Source organism: Centroberyx gerrardi, chromosome 2 (assembly GCF_048128805.1).
Source record: "Centroberyx gerrardi isolate f3 chromosome 2, fCenGer3.hap1.cur.20231027, whole genome shotgun sequence".
In the NCBI taxonomy this organism is placed as follows: Eukaryota; Metazoa; Chordata; class Actinopteri; order Beryciformes; family Berycidae; genus Centroberyx; species Centroberyx gerrardi.
This window is the reverse complement of record NC_135998.1, coordinates 30,167,542-30,187,795: the sequence shown is the minus strand read 5'-3', so window position 1 is coordinate 30,187,795 and position 20,254 is coordinate 30,167,542. Positions and strand designations below refer to the sequence as shown.

At 40.9% G+C, this 20,254-nt stretch overlaps 1 protein-coding gene across 4 annotated transcripts; it reads right to left on the bottom strand.

The window, feature by feature from the left end:
• Positions 1 to 733: 733 nt before the first annotated feature.
• On the bottom strand, positions 734 to 17,605 carry lrsam1 (leucine rich repeat and sterile alpha motif containing 1). Of its 4 annotated transcripts, XM_071906895.2 has the most exons (26): positions 17,455 to 17,605; positions 16,851 to 17,008; positions 16,064 to 16,120; positions 14,465 to 14,509; positions 14,034 to 14,111; positions 13,259 to 13,327; positions 13,080 to 13,164; positions 12,622 to 12,743; positions 12,440 to 12,530; positions 12,207 to 12,316; positions 11,714 to 11,743; positions 11,117 to 11,239; positions 9,531 to 9,670; positions 9,322 to 9,366; positions 8,855 to 8,925; positions 7,937 to 8,036; positions 7,714 to 7,801; positions 7,287 to 7,361; positions 6,551 to 6,631; positions 5,329 to 5,424; positions 4,336 to 4,434; positions 4,011 to 4,142; positions 3,740 to 3,806; positions 3,482 to 3,595; positions 3,357 to 3,445; positions 734 to 2,518 (listed from the first exon to the last, which is right to left on the bottom strand). In XM_071906895.2, exons 2-26 carry the CDS (start codon positions 16,920 to 16,922, stop codon positions 2,396 to 2,398), a joined length of 2,202 nt encoding a protein of 733 aa, XP_071762996.2. In that variant the 5' UTR covers positions 16,923 to 17,008; positions 17,455 to 17,605; the 3' UTR covers positions 734 to 2,395. The 4 variants fall into 4 exon arrangements, with proteins under 4 accessions (XP_071762996.2, XP_071762995.2, XP_078142967.1 ...); XM_071906894.2 differs by having other exon boundaries at positions 3,357 to 3,595; XM_078286841.1 differs by having other exon boundaries at positions 3,357 to 3,595; positions 9,531 to 9,664.
• Between the last annotated feature and the right edge of the window lie 2,649 nt (positions 17,606 to 20,254).

The window sequence follows — 20,254 nt, the reverse complement described above, 5'->3', positions numbered from 1 at the left end:
ATACTGTAAATAGTAAATAAGTAGGTAAGTAAGTTTTATTTTCATAGCACCTTTCAAAACGAAAAGAATAAGAAAAAGAAAGAAAAGAAAGAAAGAAAATGTGCCTGTACCTGTGTCTCAGGTGCACCTGTGGTTGTGTGACTGAAGTGAGTCCATTCCTTTCTTTATATATTGCTGCAGCTGAATGCTTATTTGTAGATGCATGTAGCCTGAATGTGATCAGATGCTGGACCAGTGTGTGTTTACTGTCATTGATAAATGCTATAACGGTCACCCTGCCTATTTGCCTTGAGAGTACACATTTATATTATTGTGTGATTTAACTGTAGCTCTTGATTGAGGAGATGCAGTTTGTTTGAATCCTTAGAACCTGATGTGGAAAGCTGTTTATTCTTCATAGATAACATCATAAGCCTCATCATCTTCTCTTGCTCTATATGTCTGCACTGTTGCAATAAACGGCTTCAACAGATACAGCAGTTTCCTCCTTGCATTCTGACCAAGGAACCATGATGCTCAAACTCCTGTGAGCCAAATCTGAATTCCTGCCACAATATCAGGGATCAATTCCACTTTACTAATTATCTTGACTTTCCCAAATCACTCACTTTGAAAACAACAAATGGGCCTGAACAACTGTTTCTAGCAGCTGATAATTATTACATTGCTACTGAATTGGATGGTGAAATATTAAAGTGTCATAAGTTGAAGCATATTTTCTACAGAGACCAGGCTAGTTTAACAAAGGTTTTATTTAGGTTGACAAACAAAATGGAGCACATAACATAAATACACACACACAAAAATATATGGAATATGTAAATGTTAGAAAACAGGAATTTAAAGAGTGGTTGGAGCGTGTATTTAATGGTTGATAACATGATGTTTTCTGAACAAACTATAATAACTCCTCTCACTATTGAACTCACTGCTGCAGGACAGACATTTTTTTCATAGGGGGACAAATATCTATATGAATATATATATAAATATATGTGTATATATATATATATATATGAATCTTTTTCTATCACAGAGAGCTTTCTCTTGGCTGAATTTGGCGCTCCTGCACTCTTCATTGCCTTCTTCATTATGTGGCTCCTTAACCAGCAGAGTAGCTGCTTCAAAGATAATCTATGCTTCAAGATGACATCATTGTATCTTCTCCATTCAAAAGTCCACATTTGTTCCAGACCTTAATTTCTTGTCTGGAGTGTCGGGTCGGTTTCAATATGACCTGCAGTAACTATCAAACAGGCCACTCACTCTATAGCTGAAGTCTCTCTGCCACTGTGTTGGCATATTTGTATTGGGACTGAACAACAATATCATCTCCATGCTTTTCCACAATCTTTGTGCAATTCACAAACGTTCTTCTCAATCCTTTTCCAGCAGACCTTTAGCAGCTCACTGTCAAACAGAACACAACATTTACACTGACGACATGAAAACAGAGAAATGATACAACACGTATTCCGACATCACATTGTCACTTCAGCTGAAATGTTTTCACATTTCTATACAACTGGAATCTTTTACACTTCATAGTTTCATAACAGTATATATTCAATATTTCCTGAAACATGCCAAGTAAGATATTGAAGTAAGAGCACTTGAATGAAGGGGATACAGTAGAACAGCATTGTTAGTTGAATATGTGGTTAGTCCATAGATATGCACAGCATGTAGCATTTAAATGAGTGTGCTATCAAAAGATGTTCCAGCCTTGATATAGATTGATATATCATTCCCACAAACTTGCACTAGATAAATGATTCCATCAGGTACCTTTGGAAACGGAAAGAAGCCTTTGGCATTCAGGGCAAGAGACGGGTTGAAGACCAACAACATGAGAGGAGAAATTAGTGATGTGATGAAAAACAGTCGTGCTAGATAGCAGAAAGCCATGGCAGTCAGTGAGTTTTAGTAAACGTACATACATGTTTGATAAGCCTTAGTTTGGCTGACAATACAGACAGACACAATAAAGGGTTTTTAAAACGTAGGGAGATTTCCAGAAGAAGGCACACATCAATGAAGCCGGTGTACTAAGGCATAAAACAGTCAATCTGGAACCAAACAGTGCCACATTATCCCTTTGGGTCGTAATATGTGGAATACAAATAAAAATCATATTTAAAAAACGAAAATCAACAAAACACAACAGCACGGTTCACCTCGAATGTCTTCTGGACGCCAGTGACAACCCAAACCATTAAAAATAATTCTATCAACATATTTCTTTTCCTTATAAATCAGCAAAATACTATGTGTGGTTAACAGAGGAAAGTGGCTCAGCTCTGAAAAGGACCCGCTAAAAGCTGTTTGATACGTGACGACTAGATGAGATCACGGCAGCTGTATGATCATGCAGAAATAATGAAAAGAGTTGATTCTAGTTGTGGTAGAGGCGGATGCGCTGGGCGATGTTGCTCCGGCACAGAGGGCAGTTCTGCAGAGCGTCGCTGCAGATCTGACAGCAGCAGACATGACCGCATGGCAGGAAGATGACCTGAGACTGAAAAGAGACCATACTGTCAGACTGGAGACATGAGGGGTTTGTGCATGTTGTAGCAGAGGTGGAGCCTGCAGTCACATGACTTGACTTGACGCATGAAGACAAGACCTGAGACTGGACTTGACTTTGATGACTTGAAAAGGTTTCTAAAGTCTTGACTTGAGATCTTGTGTTTGTGTAAATGACTTAGATTGAAAGTGATGAGATTTGTTCCAGCAGACGACTGTTTTCTGAATTTGTATGGAATGATTGAATGTATTGAAGTTGAAACTGATTCTAGAAATCAAACTCATGATGCTCTTACCAAGTTTTTATCCTATTAAAACCATATTGCATTGAAAAGTCCTAGATATGTCGTTTTCTTTAAGATATTAAATTGATACTGGACTCTTGATTTGTTCTGACTTGACTTGCTGTTCTACATTTAGACTTGAGACTTGACATTAATGACTTGGACTTGACTTGCTAATCTACATTTAGACTTGAGACTGACTTGGGACTCGAGCAAAGTTGACTTGGTCAAACCTCTGCAGCTGGCTGACCAGAGAAATCACTCTGGTATTTTACTCAACAATATTTCATCAGTCTGGTTTCAGTGGAGAGTTTTAGTGTCCCATGTTGATCTAAATCTCGTTTCAGAGGCTTTTCCACTCTGATAAGAATAAAACTCTGAATGCTTGGAATGTTTTGGCCTGTAAACGGTCAAATTTAAAGACAGTGAATATCAGCACTAAATATCAGCTACTGGCAGCTACAGTCCAAAAATATCAGTATTGGTCTCCACCTTCAAAACCCATATTTGTGTAAGTCTAATGTCTACTTGGAGTGTTTGTCTTACCCCGGTCTCCATGCAGACCACACACTCGGAGCTCCCCGGCCCCTCCACGGGGCTGGGGGCCGAGGGGGTGACGGGGGTCCCCGGGGTGACGGGGGTCCCCGGGGTGACGGGGGTCCCCGGGGTGAGCGGCGGGCTGGGGGTCTGGGCGGCCAAGGCGTAGGGAGGCGATGGAGGGGATGGAGGGGATGGAGCTGAGGGAGCGGCCTCCTCTTCCTCCTGCTGGGCTGCCTTACAGATTCCTAGTGGAGCAGGAGAACATGAAGGGAAGGCAAAAACTAAAGGTCACAGCGCCACATGTGAAACAACCACATTCATCCACATTCTAGCACTGATGTCAAAACACTGCTATATAAACGCCCTGGAAAAGTGTGTGTGGGACGGACCTTCAGGACGGCGTTCCCTGGCCCAGTTGAGAAGAGCTTTCTGGACGCCCATCTCATTGATGCCCAGCTGGGAACAGAGAAATGACCATCAGTCTTCATTTACATATATTATTCATCTATTCATCTATTCATAATATTCATTCTTTTGCACATTCACAAATAGTAAACCAATCTTAAAAGAAAGCAGTCATGCAATATACAGAAATGAATAATTAATTCAGTACAATAAACAACAACATGTAAATTGGTGAACAAGTCAGTGCAGACAGACCTTGCTGAGGTCAGAGGCGTTCATGTGCTGAAGGGCTTCTGTTGTCACTCGATGGTGAGCCAGAATGGGCAGGTAGTGCTGAGCGGACAGTTTACACAACAGGTTGACCAACTCTTTCTCCACACCTGCTTCCTAAGATCAGGTGAGAGGAAAGCTTCATGAGGAGAGTGAAATGATGATGAGTCACAGAAAGTAGTGAAGGACATGATGACTCTATAGTGAGCCTCTCTTTTACTGGAGGAACTTTACTGTGTCAAAGTAAAACAGCAGAGTGACTCCTGAATGAAATGTGGAGGTAGGAACAGCTTTCTGCTGCTGTCTCTACCTGCATGCGCAGTGAAAGGGGCTTGGCGTCCAGCAGCCTCTGGTACTGGATCATCCAGTAGTTCTGCTGGTTCGAGTCCGACTTCAGCTCCATCTCCGCCTGGAGAGCACGCACACACACACACACACACACACACACACACACACACACACACACACGTACATATATACACACAATTATGAACTACTCTGCATAGTCCTGCTTGTTCCAAATGAAAGCTGTAAAGGCTTCCACTAGTCAAAGATTGTTTTACATTTGCACAATGAACCTGAGTTTAAATCAAAACAAAGCCACACAATACTGTTTTTGACCATGTTGGTGACTTTAAGTTCAGTTTGTGCTGTTGGCAAATCAGCTTAAAAGTGCAATAAATTCACTAAAAACATCTTTGCCTTCATTTTTGGTTTGATGCAGCCACATTTTCACTACATCTAGCACCTGTCTTGATAACTGTGGGTGTGTCCTTTCTGTTCACACCAGAGCTTTGATTGACAAGTTGACAGCCAATCACACACTGGAGGAGACCGCATGTAAACTGTAAACAGTAAACAGTGTTGAACATGTTGGACAGACACTATCTTATGAGACAGTGAGAACGAGGGTGGTGCATTCACTGGGATTAGGAAAGGTGGGACAAAAAATGCAACAATGATATTTACCGCATTTACCATTTACCAATTTTAAGCCAATTTAGAAACCATGACGTTTTGGTCATACAGTGTCTGTTTAAAATATCTCAAACCCTGACTTTCAACATTCATTCACAGCAATTTACAGCGCAAATGTCTCATAACCAGCAGAAAGCTGGAAGATTGCAGTTTTCAGTGGACTACAGGAAAACAATGGCTCAGCCAGCACAGATCCATCTTGCTGGTGATCATGTGTATCAGCCTTCACAGTGACTTGAGGCCAACATCACTACAACAAACAGACGAACAGTGTGTTGGTCAAGGCAGCACCACTGAGGCCCAGTGAAACCAGTTGGCTCCTCACCAGAACCTGGCGAAGCTCCATCTCTCTCTGGTCCTTCTGCTTCAGCAGCTGCTGCAACATGTCACTGAGAGCCGAGCGCTGCTCCACCAGAACCTCCTGCACGCACGCACGCACACACACACACACACACACACACACACACACACACACACAATCACATTTGAAGCAGAGTGACAATGTACGCTGACCAGTGGACAGTGTAAAAATAGACATCTATGGCATGTACAGTACTGGAAGTCAAGGTCGTCATCTTTCAAGTTGAACATACAGCAGTTAGACTTTGAATTGGAACCAAAAGGAATCACACTACATCCATTTAGAGTCCAATTGTACAGTGTTAGACAGATCTTTACATAATTTTTCACTCCCTATGTACTGAAGTGTAGCACAGATCCACAGACAGCTCCTGACTGCTCTACAGTCTACATTAAAGATCAGAATTTGCCATCAGGCCCTAATCTTAGTTGGTTTTGGTTTTTATTTTTTTTAAAGATTATTTTTTTCAGGCATTTCTGCTTTATTTGGACAGCTACAGCAGAGAGACAAGAAAGACAGGTGGTATATTAGATTGATTGATTATATTAGAGACAACTGAGAAACTCATTCTGTAAATTTGCATTGAACTCATAATAACTTGTTATTGTTGTAATCAGGCTTTAGTGGTACTGGTGACTCGTTTGATGGAATGATTGTGTGCATGGTGTTAAAATCCTCTCCTTACTATAGGTTTTTATTAATATTGTTCATTTGGATATGGTAATGAGCAAAACAAAGGTAAAATAATTTGAATAGGAACAATAAAGGATCTATCATAGTGATGTGTAGATGTAATGCAGCCTGGGAAGAATGAAGCATGAAGCATGAATAGTTAATTTGGAAGTAATATGTTCAATGAAAATCAAGAATATTTTCTAAAGAAAATCTGATTTCCTAATCTGCAGAATTTATTTTCCAAGTGCTTTGTATTGGCATGATGGGAACATATTTCACGGACACCCATTATTATTATTATAGTCACTACCTTTGATTCCTATCATTTAATATCCTTTTACTTGAGGTTATTTTCTCCACCCTCTGTCTGTGTCATGTGAAATGTTTGCTATGGTGCGATGACATGGAGAGAGCCAAAGAAAAGGCAAAGTAATCAGTAGAAAAGAGGAGAAAACAAGCCAAGGGAAGGGGGCAAGGGTAGGAGGGAAGGAGAGGAGGCGGTGACACCCACCTGCAGGTTCTCAGCGTCCAGATTGCGTCTCTTAACCTCCAGCTTAGTCAGCTGCATTAATTCACCCTCTATGAGCTTGATCTGGAGACAATGGAGATAAAGGAAACATGAAGCTAGCAGGGATCAGGGAGATGAGCCGCTGAGCGGGAAGTCGCCATGAACAAGTTGGGAATGATTTGATAAAATGATCTTCTGTCCGCAGATAAATATTCTTCTTTAAATAATAAATCAAAGAGGCATATAAAATGTGGAGGAGGTAGATGAATCAGTTATTCCTGGAAGCGGTAGGCAATGGAAATGGATGCTGCCCCCTTGTGGCGGCTGGTGTATGAGCGTGGTTCTGGTGACACTTTTCCTTTGTGGTGCTTTTTAGAAACTTATTTTTAGCTATGAATAATGTATATAAGGGTCTTCATCTTATTTTCATTTTTTTTTTTAAATGTCCAAGAAAGCGGAAGTTTGACAATGGAAATATATTGGATATTATAATCCCTCTGTCTTACTGGCACAATCAGACTGTCTTAGATCAATGTAAAACAAACACATGGTGATCGTAACACCCAATATGAAGTAGGGAGTTTTGAAGAACAATTTAACTGAAGGCATTTCTAAAACTAGTGTTGTGTGTTGAAATTGTTTAGCTATATTTCATCCTCTACTGTATAGCTTTCCAAGTGTTAGGCGGTGTCATAGTAAAACTGTGAACCACTGACTAGGCTGCTACTCCCCCACAGACCTGGTTGCGGATGTAGCCGTGTACGCTGTCCTTCTGCAGCTGCAGGGCCTGGAACGCTGCTTTCTGCATTTCCTCCTGCGGACGACAGTGTCGGGATGTGACCATGCGCTCATTTTTATTTATTATAGTGGAATATTTTTCTTCATCGAGCAAAGTTTATACAGACTTTTTCACAATCTTAGTTCATTCCTTGAAACTAAGAGAAACTACTATCTTGTTGTATGAGGAAAGCTAGCAAGGTGAAAAAGTATGTGTACTATATATAGAAAAACAATAATTATTATCCCCATCAACCCTGACCGTCACTCTGGATAAGAGTGTCTGCTAAATGCCTAAATTGTAATCGTAATTATCGATTTCAATTCATTGTCATGCACTGAAGGTGTCCAGACCGCAGGTTTACAGGACACATCCATGGATCACGTACCTCCTGCAAGATGTGGGCGATGGCTTTGGACTTGTCTAACACTTGGAGGGAGAGCACCTGATCAAACCTCCTGTCCAAACTCTCCAGACTGTTATGAGGACATGGAAAGGGAAGAAGATGAGTTTATGCTGGCCCACTTCATAACAAGTTCCATGCAGCTCTGCAACATTAACGTCATCCAGCCAAGATTTGGTGTGTGTGTGTGTGTGTGTGTGTGTCCAACCTTCTGCAGGCCTCGGAGACAAGGCTCTGTCTGCGGAAGTCGCTGGCCTCCTGGAGGAGGTTCATCGCACAGCTATCTGACAGCATCTTCTGCATGGCCACTAGAGAGAGAGAGAGAGAGAGAAGGGAGGGGTTTTACCAAGTTAGCACATTTTTTTTTGTTCAATGGATGCTGACATTACCACGATTCCTGTTGTCTGTGGGATGGGATGGGATGTATAGAAGGTAAGGAGTCGCTATTTTGTGTGTAAAGTAACACTACTTCTGTTATAATTCGAGCTGTTTGAAGGATTACATACATGCTGAATTTACCAGAACACCCTACTGATTAGTAATAAAGTCTCAAATTATATTTTGGATTGTGTGTGTTTTGCCGATAAGCAAGGAAAAACAAATTGTCCGATTTTTGAATGGACCTTGGTGTGGTAGGAAGGTCTTCAAACAACAACAAAAACACACAGCCTCGGCCCGCCCCTGTGTTTATGAATACAGAATTCTCACTTTGTTTCACTCACTACCATTCAGGAACCTCTGCTGATATTTACTAGTCATATTACACTTCAGTAAAGCAGAAATATTACACAGAGACCCTTTAAAATTTACTTTAAACACCTCGTCTCCCTTGTTCCCCATCCACCAATATCCTGACAATCCATTTTTGACAATGTTCCTATCTGAGCTGCCTGTTGCTTGTTTGTTTTATGTGCGTTTCCTTGTTGAATCCACACACTTAGGTTTATTTTCTTTTATGTACATGCTAAATTTACACTGGGATTTGATTTTGGGGAGTTTTTCTATCCACTTTAATTCAATCATCAAGGACTCCGAGTATGATGTTGTTCCATTACAAGGTGTGCTGCATGTACTTGAATTTGAAATAAAACAGCTCAAGTTAAAGCTCGTTTCCCAGGCTGCTTACCTGCCACCTCTCTCTTCCTGAGTGAATTGGCTTCTTCCTGTGTAATGGCAGTCAGATGCTCCATACGGATCCTGTGGTGAGGAATACTGTCACTATGAAAATGTATGGTAAAATATAAAAACATAAGCAGCAAAAGGGGGAATAAAATCAACTGCTTTTGTCAATTTCTGCAAAAGTGTCTTTTCTGGACAATGCATAATTCAGAATTAGAACTACTTTATTCACCACATTGAAGTAGGGACATATCAACTAATGTAGTAATGGAAGCAGAAAGTAGAGGAATATACACAAACACACAGTATATATATATATATATATATATATATCTTGTTTTCCATTAGGCTCAGATTGTTAAGTGGAGTGCAATCGGATGAGTACTGCGGTGTCTTGGAGTGCCTCAAATCTCTTTAGCTGTAATGGGTTCGGATGGGAGTGCTCTAATATGGATCGATTATCTGTCCACTCACCGATCCGCCTCCAAGGCCTGGAGAAAATCTGCGCTTTTCTTCTGCCTGGAGAGACAGATGGATACACATGCAATTAGCTGGGACGCATTCAGAGGGTGAACTGAAGGTGAAGCATTCCAGCCATGGTATATAATACATAATACATCACACACACCCAAAACCTTCACAACCAAGCACACTGCTGCACAGCCAGTCCTCTCCTGCCCTACCGGTTGTTGTCCATTAAAAGGCTGCTGATGCGACCGCTGATGTCATTCTCGGCCTGTCGGACCCGCCCCAGCACCAGCAGCCTCTCCGCCTCCTGGGCCCTCTGCTGCTGGGACACGCCCTGCTCCAGACGCTCCTGCTCCTGCACATCGGTGAGTTTGGGCGGGGAGTATTGTTAGGCTTGAGAAACCCAGAAATAGGCTACAAAACCCAGAAATAGCCTACATAATGCACAGGTGAGAAAGAAAATCCCTATAGAATTCAATTTAAGTAGTGAGTGTACTGGGCTGCTGGAGGCTGCATTGTCTCCAGTTTCACTGTTAATGTTTGGTTCAGTATCAGTGTTATGTTCAGTCTGTCAGGTGCACAGACACAGAGTGAATTTCACCCACTAAGGATGCAATTTCCAATGTGTGTTTTTTGAGGTGAAATGCCATTCACGCATAAAACATTAAGCGGTTGGCCATTCTGGTACTCTTCCAAACATACTGTATTTAATAGGAACGGATTGGACTGAGCATCATGTGAGTAGTCAATGATTGATGCCTACACACACACACACACGCACACACACACACACACACACACAGAGTGTGTCTGAGTGTTTGAGGCAGAGATCTCAGGAAACCAAACATACTTTCACTGTAGGCAACACTGCACTAGTACACACACTGTTAACTTGGTGAGCAAAATTTGTACCTTGGGTAACTTTGCTCTGGTAACGAATACATTGAAAGAAACAGCCGGTGGAGACTCAAATCAAGTCAAGTCCACTGTGTGGCCATACCAACTGAACTAGCTTCAATGAGTTCTTAAAAGACAATGGCAAAAACATAACTAGAAAACACATCTGCATCAAATAGTCTTTAAAATTCACATCTATCCAGACATTAGTGCAGACTCGTTAAAGCAATATTCCACTTAGTTTTAACATGGGGGTTATTTGGCTCTTGACCACCATGAAAACCAGAATATAAACTAATCACCAAGATCAGATGCAGCTGGACGAGTTTGTAGTCTTCAGATTTTTACCTCCCATTCATTTGAATGAGGCCAGAAAATTGACTGAAAACTGACATTTAACACGTTGGTGAACAGATTCAACAACAGATCCTGCTTTTAAGACAACAAAGCATCCTGGGTCTGTCCTCATTTTGCTTTTCTATTCTTGGTTTACACTAAAATTAGTATTTAAAAATAAAAGTAGATCCTGTCTCCAAAACAGGAACTATCTCTCCTAAATGGTATCCCTCCACTATGTTCTCTTCTATCGATAAAAATGCTATTCTGCTAAATTATGTCTAAAATGTTGGACTCACAGTCAGTTGAAAATCACAGCAGCAGGATCTGTTGTTGAATCCGTTCACCAACGTGTTAAATGTCAGTTTTCAGTCTATTTTCTTGGCTCATTCAAATGAATGGGAGGTAAAAATCTGAACGCTACAAACTCGTCCAGCTGCATCTGATCTTGGTGATTAGTTTATATTCTGGTTTTCATGCCGGTCAAGTGCCAAATAACCCCCATGTTAAAACTAAGTGGAATAGTGCTTTAAGTGCAAGAGCGAAAGCAAGTGAGCGTGTGAAGCACCTGCCGGACGGAGTGAAGGATGTTCTCCTTGCGGGAGTTGTTCATGAAGAGCAGCTGGGCGTGCTCCTTCTGCTTCTCCTCCAGGTGCCGCTCAAAGGCCAGCTTCTCCTGGTGCTTCTGCTCCTGGAGGAGGGAGAGAGAGGAGTGAGGGCGTCTGCATGTATGTGTGCGAAATAACAACGGAAATAAAGAAAAGGATATTACAGTACAGTGGAAAAAAGACACAAAAGATGGGACGGACAAAGGTGGAAGTTACACAACAACAGTCCCAGTATGCAACTGCCATGGTGCCATACTATTAAATTTCATTAGTTTACAGCACTTGACAAAATCATCTTCTACAAATCATTTCTGTTCTCCACTGAGCAGTATCCAATGAATAGAAATAAGTAATAGTTCTAATTTTGTGAAAATTGTGTAGTGCAGATTTTATGAAAATTTTATTTGCACATCAGTTGCCAAGCCAAGAGCAAAGCTGGTAAAGGACTTTTCTGTGTCCATATGAGTTAAATTCAAAACTATGGATATTTGGAGTAACATATAATGTGTGTAGACAGGTTGTATCTGCCAACCACTGTGTCAGGTGGAGTCACACACCTTTCTCTTCTCGTAGTCGTTGAATTTGTTCTGCAACAGAGAAACGATGGAGAGCCTGAATGAGTCATCCAGTATTACCAACAGAAACAAAAAACAAAAATACTATTACCTAATTCTAATCAATTCAGTTAAAACTTAGATACAGAGAAAGACAGACACTGACTAGGCTTGGGCCGATATTCAATATTATCGAATATCGCGATATTTCCTGCGAAATCGAATACCCGATATCGAACGTGACTCATTTCAGTCAATCCATAGTCAAAATTGATTTTCAGGTGAAATTGACAGATCTATCTACTAGCACGTCAATTAAGGATTAATTGACTAGTTTTCCAGTCATTCCCATTAATAAATGAAACAGATTTTTATTTGTACTGGTCTTTCACTACAAGACCAGACTCAATAAGACAAATATCAGTTTTATGGGAAAATTTAACATAGTGGTGGTGAAAGTCTGGGAAAAAATAGCTATGGTTAGTGTGCTACCTACCTGCCAGGCCTGCTCCATACCGTCCATGCCATCAGTGTTCGTTTTGCCACAGTCACTCTCGAGCACTGGCAAGAGATACTGGGATGGAGGGCAGTACTCCTCTCCCAGCTCTAACAACACATACGAAAGAAGAAATCCAGCAATGTTCTTATATATCTTGTATCTCATGAAATGTCTATAGGGAGAGGGAGAGAGAGAGAGAGAGAGAGAGATGCCATAAACTAGACTCTCACCATCACATAGGAAGCGCTGGATGCTCTCTGTACCTTCTGTACACACAGATGCAGGTGGATAGGACATCATGGCAGCATCAAGTGTGAAGCTCTATCAAAAAACACACACACGATGTAAAACCGTCACACAATTTTAGCCTTACAGTCAATTTTAATCCCAAAACGTGCACACACACACACACCTCCAGGGTACGGATGTAGGCCAGAGCTTTGGGAAGCTGGTGGATGGTGTTGTCGCTCAGGTCGAGGGTCCGCAGGCTGCTCATAGAGCCCACTGAGGACGGCAGCATACTGAGACAGTTACCTGTTGGGACACACAGTGTTAGACACACACAGCAGCCATGTGATTTCACTTGTTGTCATGCTGAATCATTAAATCATTACAAAATGTCTACAAATCATGTCTGATCTTTATGGATCAGCACCTAATGAATAAAAATAAGCAAAAGTTGTATTACTGTGAAAATCTAATCTTAAATTATAAATCATCACATATTTGATCTGCAATACTCTTTTTGTATGCAAATGAGTTGTGTTGACGTCACACGACTTCTAGGTTCTTAATCCATTAGTTTGCATGGACTGCTGCCATACAGTGTCATATGTGATATATATATATATATAAATCTAAGCATCGTACCTTTCACATTGAGCGTCTGCAGAAGCCGTAGATCTCCGATGGAGTCCGGCAGGGCCTTCATATGGTTCTTCTCCAGATTCAGAACCTGACGGGACACAAAATGTCCGCATGCGGGTGATCAGTTGCAGTCATTCATTTCCCTCGTCTGTAACGGGAATCATATTCATCGTGGTTTTTACCTGCAGTGACGCTAGTTTCCCAATGTCATCTGGGAGTGAGGTGAGCTTATTCTCATGCAGATCCAATACCTTGGGGGACAGACGGGAGGGATTAACAGTGAGAGAGACGACTGTGTCACTGTGTACACCTGCAGTAGCATCTTGTGTCGTGCTCAGTTCTATAATGAGGATTTTAAAAAGGTAGGCGACTAGTAGCAATATACACCTGAGTGCCAGGGCCTGCTTTCAGGTCTTTCATAGGCTACATCTCAAGCAGACTTGGGAGAAACCTACAGAAACCTTTTAGCCTATAGCTTCGTTGCTTTGTCGATGTGACTGGATTCAAATCAATTTTCCATCTTCCATTTGATTTTCTGAGCTCTTGCTAAATGTGGTGACGCACTATCTGAGAGCTAAACATGAGTGGAAAATGGGATTTGAAGCAGCAACTTTGTAGTTCTAATATCTGTAGTCTTGTGGTCCAGTGTAGCTCAATTGGTAGAGCATGGCACTAAAGGGCAAATTATACGCAGAAGAGGAAGAAGACGCAGAAGTATAATTTACCCTCAACACTTGCCAGGCTTAGGGGATCAATACTAAAAATGATGCACTTATGGTGCTGTAAGGCACTTTGGATTAAAGTATTCACCAAAATGTCTATATATGCTTGCAAATGTCCAAAATGAACTAGTTAAACATTTTATTTTTACATGTAATTTGGCTATCCACCAGCAGCTTTGACCAAACTGTTCATTTCTCACCCTGGCATTATCCCAGTGTGTCTGGTTGACCCTACCTTTAAAGTGGCGAGACCCCGGACATCACATCCTTTGGGCAGCAGAGACCTCAGATCATTGCTGTGGAGGATGAGGACCTGGGTGAACAAAACAGGACAGAGATATGATTGGCTGTTGACTGTTCAACTGGGCACATACACATACAAGTAGGTTGCATGATTATTGGTAATATTAGCTATATAAACTGAATAAAATAGGAATATAACATTTCATATAAAGAAATCGGATCCCTGTCCACTAAAAAAAAAAAAAATTCTAAATTCCATCAATCCTTGCCTAGGTTAAGCAAACATCTGAAGGGATTTGTTTGTTATGAGTAAACTAAAAATATCGCAAACGTACAAAAAGTGGGGAACAGAAATGGACTGCTATTTTTTGCTGAAACTTGTTTTTCCTTCCTCCACTATTCCGCTCCCAGGCGTGTCCTTACCTTCTTCTGCAGCACCTTGCAGATGGAAAAGGCACTGGAGGGAACCTGAAAGAGATTAAAAATATTAAAATATGAGGCATCAGTGACATCCATAATCAAATGCAACTCTCTTAAAGTCTACAGAATTTTCCAAACAACATCAATGCAGTAATCATGTATAACGTGTTACACAAACGATGGCTAAATCTGTAGAAGTCAACATCCACACACCAGAGCATGACCCAAGACACTGGCCCTATACTATATATATCTGGTTTTTTTTGTCATTAACTGACAGGTTTCCACTGACCCAGATTTGACGGACAGAAGCAAAGACGAAAAAAAAAAAAAAAAAGTTCCATCATGACTAATGAAAACTGGTTATCAGAGAAACTTTCAGTGTATTAAATGGAAAGAAAATGTCTGTCAGGGGTGGATTTGTTTTTGCTCAATTGTTACCACAAATTATTATGGAAATGGTATTTTATGAGAAGAAATGACTTCATTACATCCATAACAGACCTTTGTTCCAAACACGCATTTGGCAAATCCCAGCCTGCCATGCAGCAGATATATTTTTATATAAGACCATCATGTTTTCTATGACAGAACGGACAGATTATACCTCAACGCATCTGCAAACATTTGTAATATTCACTTCAAGTAATTCTCCTTCACAACACGGTATTTGGCAATGTGGCTCGCTTGTGAATTGTTCCCAAAAAGAATTGTTGGAACATTGTACGACAAACTGCTGAGCATTACAAGGTGGTGATTGGTAGCCGTTGGCTCAAGGAGGACGCCAAGGGTTTTGAAGACCGCACTGACCAGATTGGGAATTTTGTCTGGGGTTGTGAGCTATGATGAATACTGCTAGTGTTAATGGCCTAGAGTTGGTGAGTGGTTACCTGAAGGCTTGGTGTAAGTTACCTGCTCTTTTGTGTGCTAGTGTTATCTTTGTATCGTGCTGGTTCAGCCAGTGCTGCGTTTGTTCGGTAACACTTACGTTGCCCTGGGTTGCACTGGTTTTTGTGCAGCCTTTTGTTTAGCATTTAGGGTGCTGCTATGTCATTGCGATTTTGGTATTTGTTTTGGCCGGTGTCAGCAGGATTACTTCTCATTGGTTCCAATATGGAGGAGGATTTGGGGAAGTTTGGGTGTCCTACTTTGGAGCAGTTTTGTCGATGCACTAAAGCGCAACTTTTGGAAATTCCAGGTCATAAGATTGAGGTTGCGGCCAATTCGGCTGAGCAGGGCATACTGGCTAAGGAGCAGCCTCTTGTCAAGTCTAGAAAGCCTGAAAACCTAGCAGTGAGTTGGAAAACATTGTTGTCGACACCTTCCCCCGCACCTAAGGTGATGACAGTGTGGGTGTCATCTTTGATGGGTGAGAGAGTTGCGAACTGTGTTAGAGTTGCTTATGTCTGGTCATCTGTTTGCCAGTAAGTCCCCTTTTACTTTGCCATATGTCTCTGTTGTTACGGCCTATACGAGCCGGGCTGTAACAAGCTTAACTGGCTTAAGTGTTGTCCTATAGCTGAAACAGGCAGTGGACACCTAGCTGGTGGTAATATATGCTTGCCTCACATCTATCCAACAGCGACACACTCTACCACTCACCTCTGAGAGCTCACAAGCGGAGATGTCCAGGATGTCATCGGCGCCTGCCTCCTTAGACTGCCAAACAAGAAGAATTTACAGTCAGTCATTTGGAATACATATTCTTTCTTTTAGACAGCAAAGACGCACACATATTTCACTAAAGGGTGATGATGAGTCACCAAATTTCCACATCATTCTGTTTCCAAATGTTCCACGTCATGCTCCTAGTGTATTTGTTTGGTAGAAGACATACGAGAAGGCAAGGTTCTTGAAGGCCTAATGGGATGAATGTAAATCTAATTCTCAAGCTATTCTTTTGCACAAAACATCTTATTTAATCAGAGATATATAAAATATATATATATATATATATATATATATATATATATATATATATAATAAAATACACACAACAAGGGCTGCAGGTTGTCTCAGAAATAACAAAAGGTTGTTAACTCAAGCTTCAAATCTCAGCAGCAACAGGAGGGTTTTCTGGCTGTGAGCTGGGGAATGGAGGTTAGCTGGTATACACACACACACACACACACACACACACACACACACACACACACACACACACACACACACACACACACACACACGAAGGGCATACGTTGTCCGGACAACCACAAAAAGGGTTTTGACTCAAACTCCTCCACCAACATGAGGGTGTTTTCCAGCTGTGAGATTGTGCTGGTACACACACACACACACACACACACACACACACACACACACACACACACACACGTATAGCCTATATATCCACATGTATACACATATTGGGGGCAAACGTCTTTCTTACCAAGCACAGCTGATACTCAAGCCTCTTCTTGGAGTCCTCACTGGGTTTCCTCTTTCTGAAGAACAGAGGCATCCTGACTCCTCCAGCTCCTCCCCGCTAACAAGTGCCACTCCAAAGGCTTGTTAAACAGGCTGGAAAAAACTGAAGGTCCCCGGACACTGAAGAGCAATACAATTACGATCAAATTTACAGGGCTAATCAGATGATTTGGATGTTAGCACACTTTCCTATTTAACAACAACAACAACCTGTCCTGGGCCTGGGGGGGGGGGAGTGGACTAGTTAGTAGGTTAGCAGGGGAAGGAAGGGTAATGTTAGCTACATGGCTTAACTACAGTTACATCACAAATCTTACCTAGACATTATTACACTTTGCCCATTTGTAACTAACGCTGTGTAGCTATAATTATGTCAGTAATAAGCATATGGATATTATATGATGGTTTCTTCCCACTAACTAGCAGACAACGCTAATGCTAGCTTCCCTGTTCCTCCATGTTGACATACTTGACTAAACTTAGCTAACGTTAGCGAGACGACAGTAATCCACTAACAACTAAAAGATGTCTGGCTAGCTAGTAAAGTTAAATTAAGTTATGCTCACAGGCGTTGTCACGGCTGTTTCACTGGCCTTCCGTCTTGTAGGTAACGTGAGGTGACACCATTAAAAGGGGGAGTTTCGTAAACAACGTTAACGATGCTGGATAATAAGTAACTCCGGTACCGAACGAGTCAATCGTCAAGAGCAGGATAGAAATAGAGGCAATGGCTGATGAGTTTAGCTTCCTGGTTTTGGTGTAAAGTTACATGAAGATGCAGCAATATTCCCGATACAAGCCCAGTCCGGCTGATTCACGGGCTGATTTCCAACAGCTGAGGCAATGTTATTAGTGTCAAGATACCCAGAATAATATCAAATACATTTTCCGGTCACAATTTTCAAAATAACATAAACTGGTAGTCGAGCGAAATTGGGTCGTTGCACATGCTATTGTAATAATTGGATGCAGCAAAGAAAAAATTGAAAATAAATAAGAATATAGTTAGGTAAATGGGGGCAACAATGCAATCACCAATCCCAACATTTTAATAACTTGAAATGTAGCTTGAAAAATATGGAAAAAATGTTTAGTTACAGCATTACAAGGGTGTGCAAAATAACAGCAGTCGAATATACTGACAAAAAACGTATGCTAAAATATGAAATATATTCAGTATTAAATGAGTGAGAAATTATAATAGTATTGACATATGTGCAATATACCTATACAAATTAATGAGAATATGAAAATTAAAAAAATATAGGCCTATATATATGAATTAATGAATGAATATGAATAAATAATATATTTAGGGAAGAGTTTGTAATGAATTAAATTGCAATTATTATTTTATGCCCCAAATATCCTTTTCAAAGCATATATTCATAGCCATAAAGGACTATGCAAGATGCCATATATAGGGTTGTTAAAATATGCAAAGACTCAACCACAAAATATATACCAGACAAGGATGTCTACGACCTTAAAAGGACAATTTAAACTGATAGCTGTACATAATTGTTTCTGTGGTCTTTACAAAGGGTGACTAGTTGTATGCTTTTATTTTGAAGGCAAATCACCCTTTTTTCCGGTCTTGTTCTGGCTAACTCTGGCATGCTTGACACAGGGGGACAAGACCGGACAAGACGACGCGTGACGTCAGCTGCAGCAATCATAATGCTGCCTTAATCCTCGTATTATTATCATCACCATTACTTAATTTAGAAATCTACTGAATCAAGTGGCACAGAGCTGCAGAATGAAAAGACGAAAATACACTTCAGGGATGTAATTGATGCTTTTATTAATTTATTAGTTAAAATTTGCAGTGTACATCAATTTAACCATCAGTTGGCTTCTAGTAGTTCACCTCCTAATAGCGTTATTTCCTACAGTGCCTGAAGGTAGCGTTATTTTAGGTTAGTGAAGGCCATCTACTGCTACTACTATACAACACACTACAAATGCAATTTCATAATACTAACAATATTAATGCTACTACTAATAATAACAATTATGATATATTGTGTGGCTACACAATATATCAATATTAAAGAATAATCTTGGTCCTTTTTATACTTTTCTACTAATACAAATACTCTCAGCTTGTAATTAATACGAACATTTTCTATCTTGTAGGAGCTTTAGATATTTAGATTCACCGGGTTTTTAATGATGTAGACTAATGTCTGCAAGATAAAGTTAACTCATCTACCATAATAATTTGATTTGTTGTGAAAAATGATCCTTAGGTCACTTACAAGATATTTACACACATAACATATTTTAAAACACAGGATAGGCAGGAATGACTAGCGGAGAAAAGGCTTGCCTGTTTGGCTGCTGTAATACTTCAGGGCTTGGACATTTAGACAATCAAACATGGCCAATGTCTATTGCAGATTGTAAATTCCTACCTGATGGTCAGAACTTGCAAACAGCAGTGTATAAAGTAGTGCCAGCAAGCTTGTTTCCATTTTCACAGTCAGGTGTCACACTTTACAGCCTAAACAAGCTTTAACGACACCCTTATCACATTCCCACCCACTGGTATCATTCGTAGTCGCTGACTAATAAATAGTAAAGTGCACTATGTCATTTTATAGAATAATAACGAGGACATTATCATGCCTTCCCGCCTGATTAAGAGGCACTCAGAGGTGAGGTGGTTACCCAACGGCTGTCTGCAGTACAATAATCAGTGTGCACAAATAGACACACTAAAACCTTCACAAAAGGTATAGAAGTGGGAAAAATTAAATGACCAGAATTGCTGAGGCATCAGCATCAATTACTCACCAAACTGGACTGAGTGAGTGAGTGAGTGAGTGAGTGAGTGAGTGAGTGAGTGAGTGAGTGAGTGAGTGAGTGGGTGGGTGAATGAGTGGGTGAGTGAGTGTGGGAGTGAGTGAGTGAATGAGTGGGTGGGTGAATGAGTGGGTGAGTGAGTGTGGGAGTGAGTGAGTGAGTGAGTGAGTGAATGAGTGAGTGAGTGAGTGAGTGACTGAAGGGTGGAAGGGAGTAAATGCATGTGTATGCACATTTTGAGTGTGACTAACAAAACCATTAAATATCAAACTTAACAATGGGCAATCGCTCCTATCACTCTTCTTTTCACCTGCAGTTTTTCATTCCCCAAACTGGACATAATTTGGATTCTCCTCTCTTTGTACAGAGACGCCAATGGAAACATCTCAAGACTTGCATCAGTGGCAAGAGATTCCAAAGACACTCACATCAAATGTATGTCAGCTTCCGAGTTTACACCTTGTTGCTTATGCCAAGTACTGGCTGTCAGGTCTGATAGCACATCAGGAAAATGGGGACAATGTTTTGGAAAGCTCCCCTGGCTTGATAGGCTGA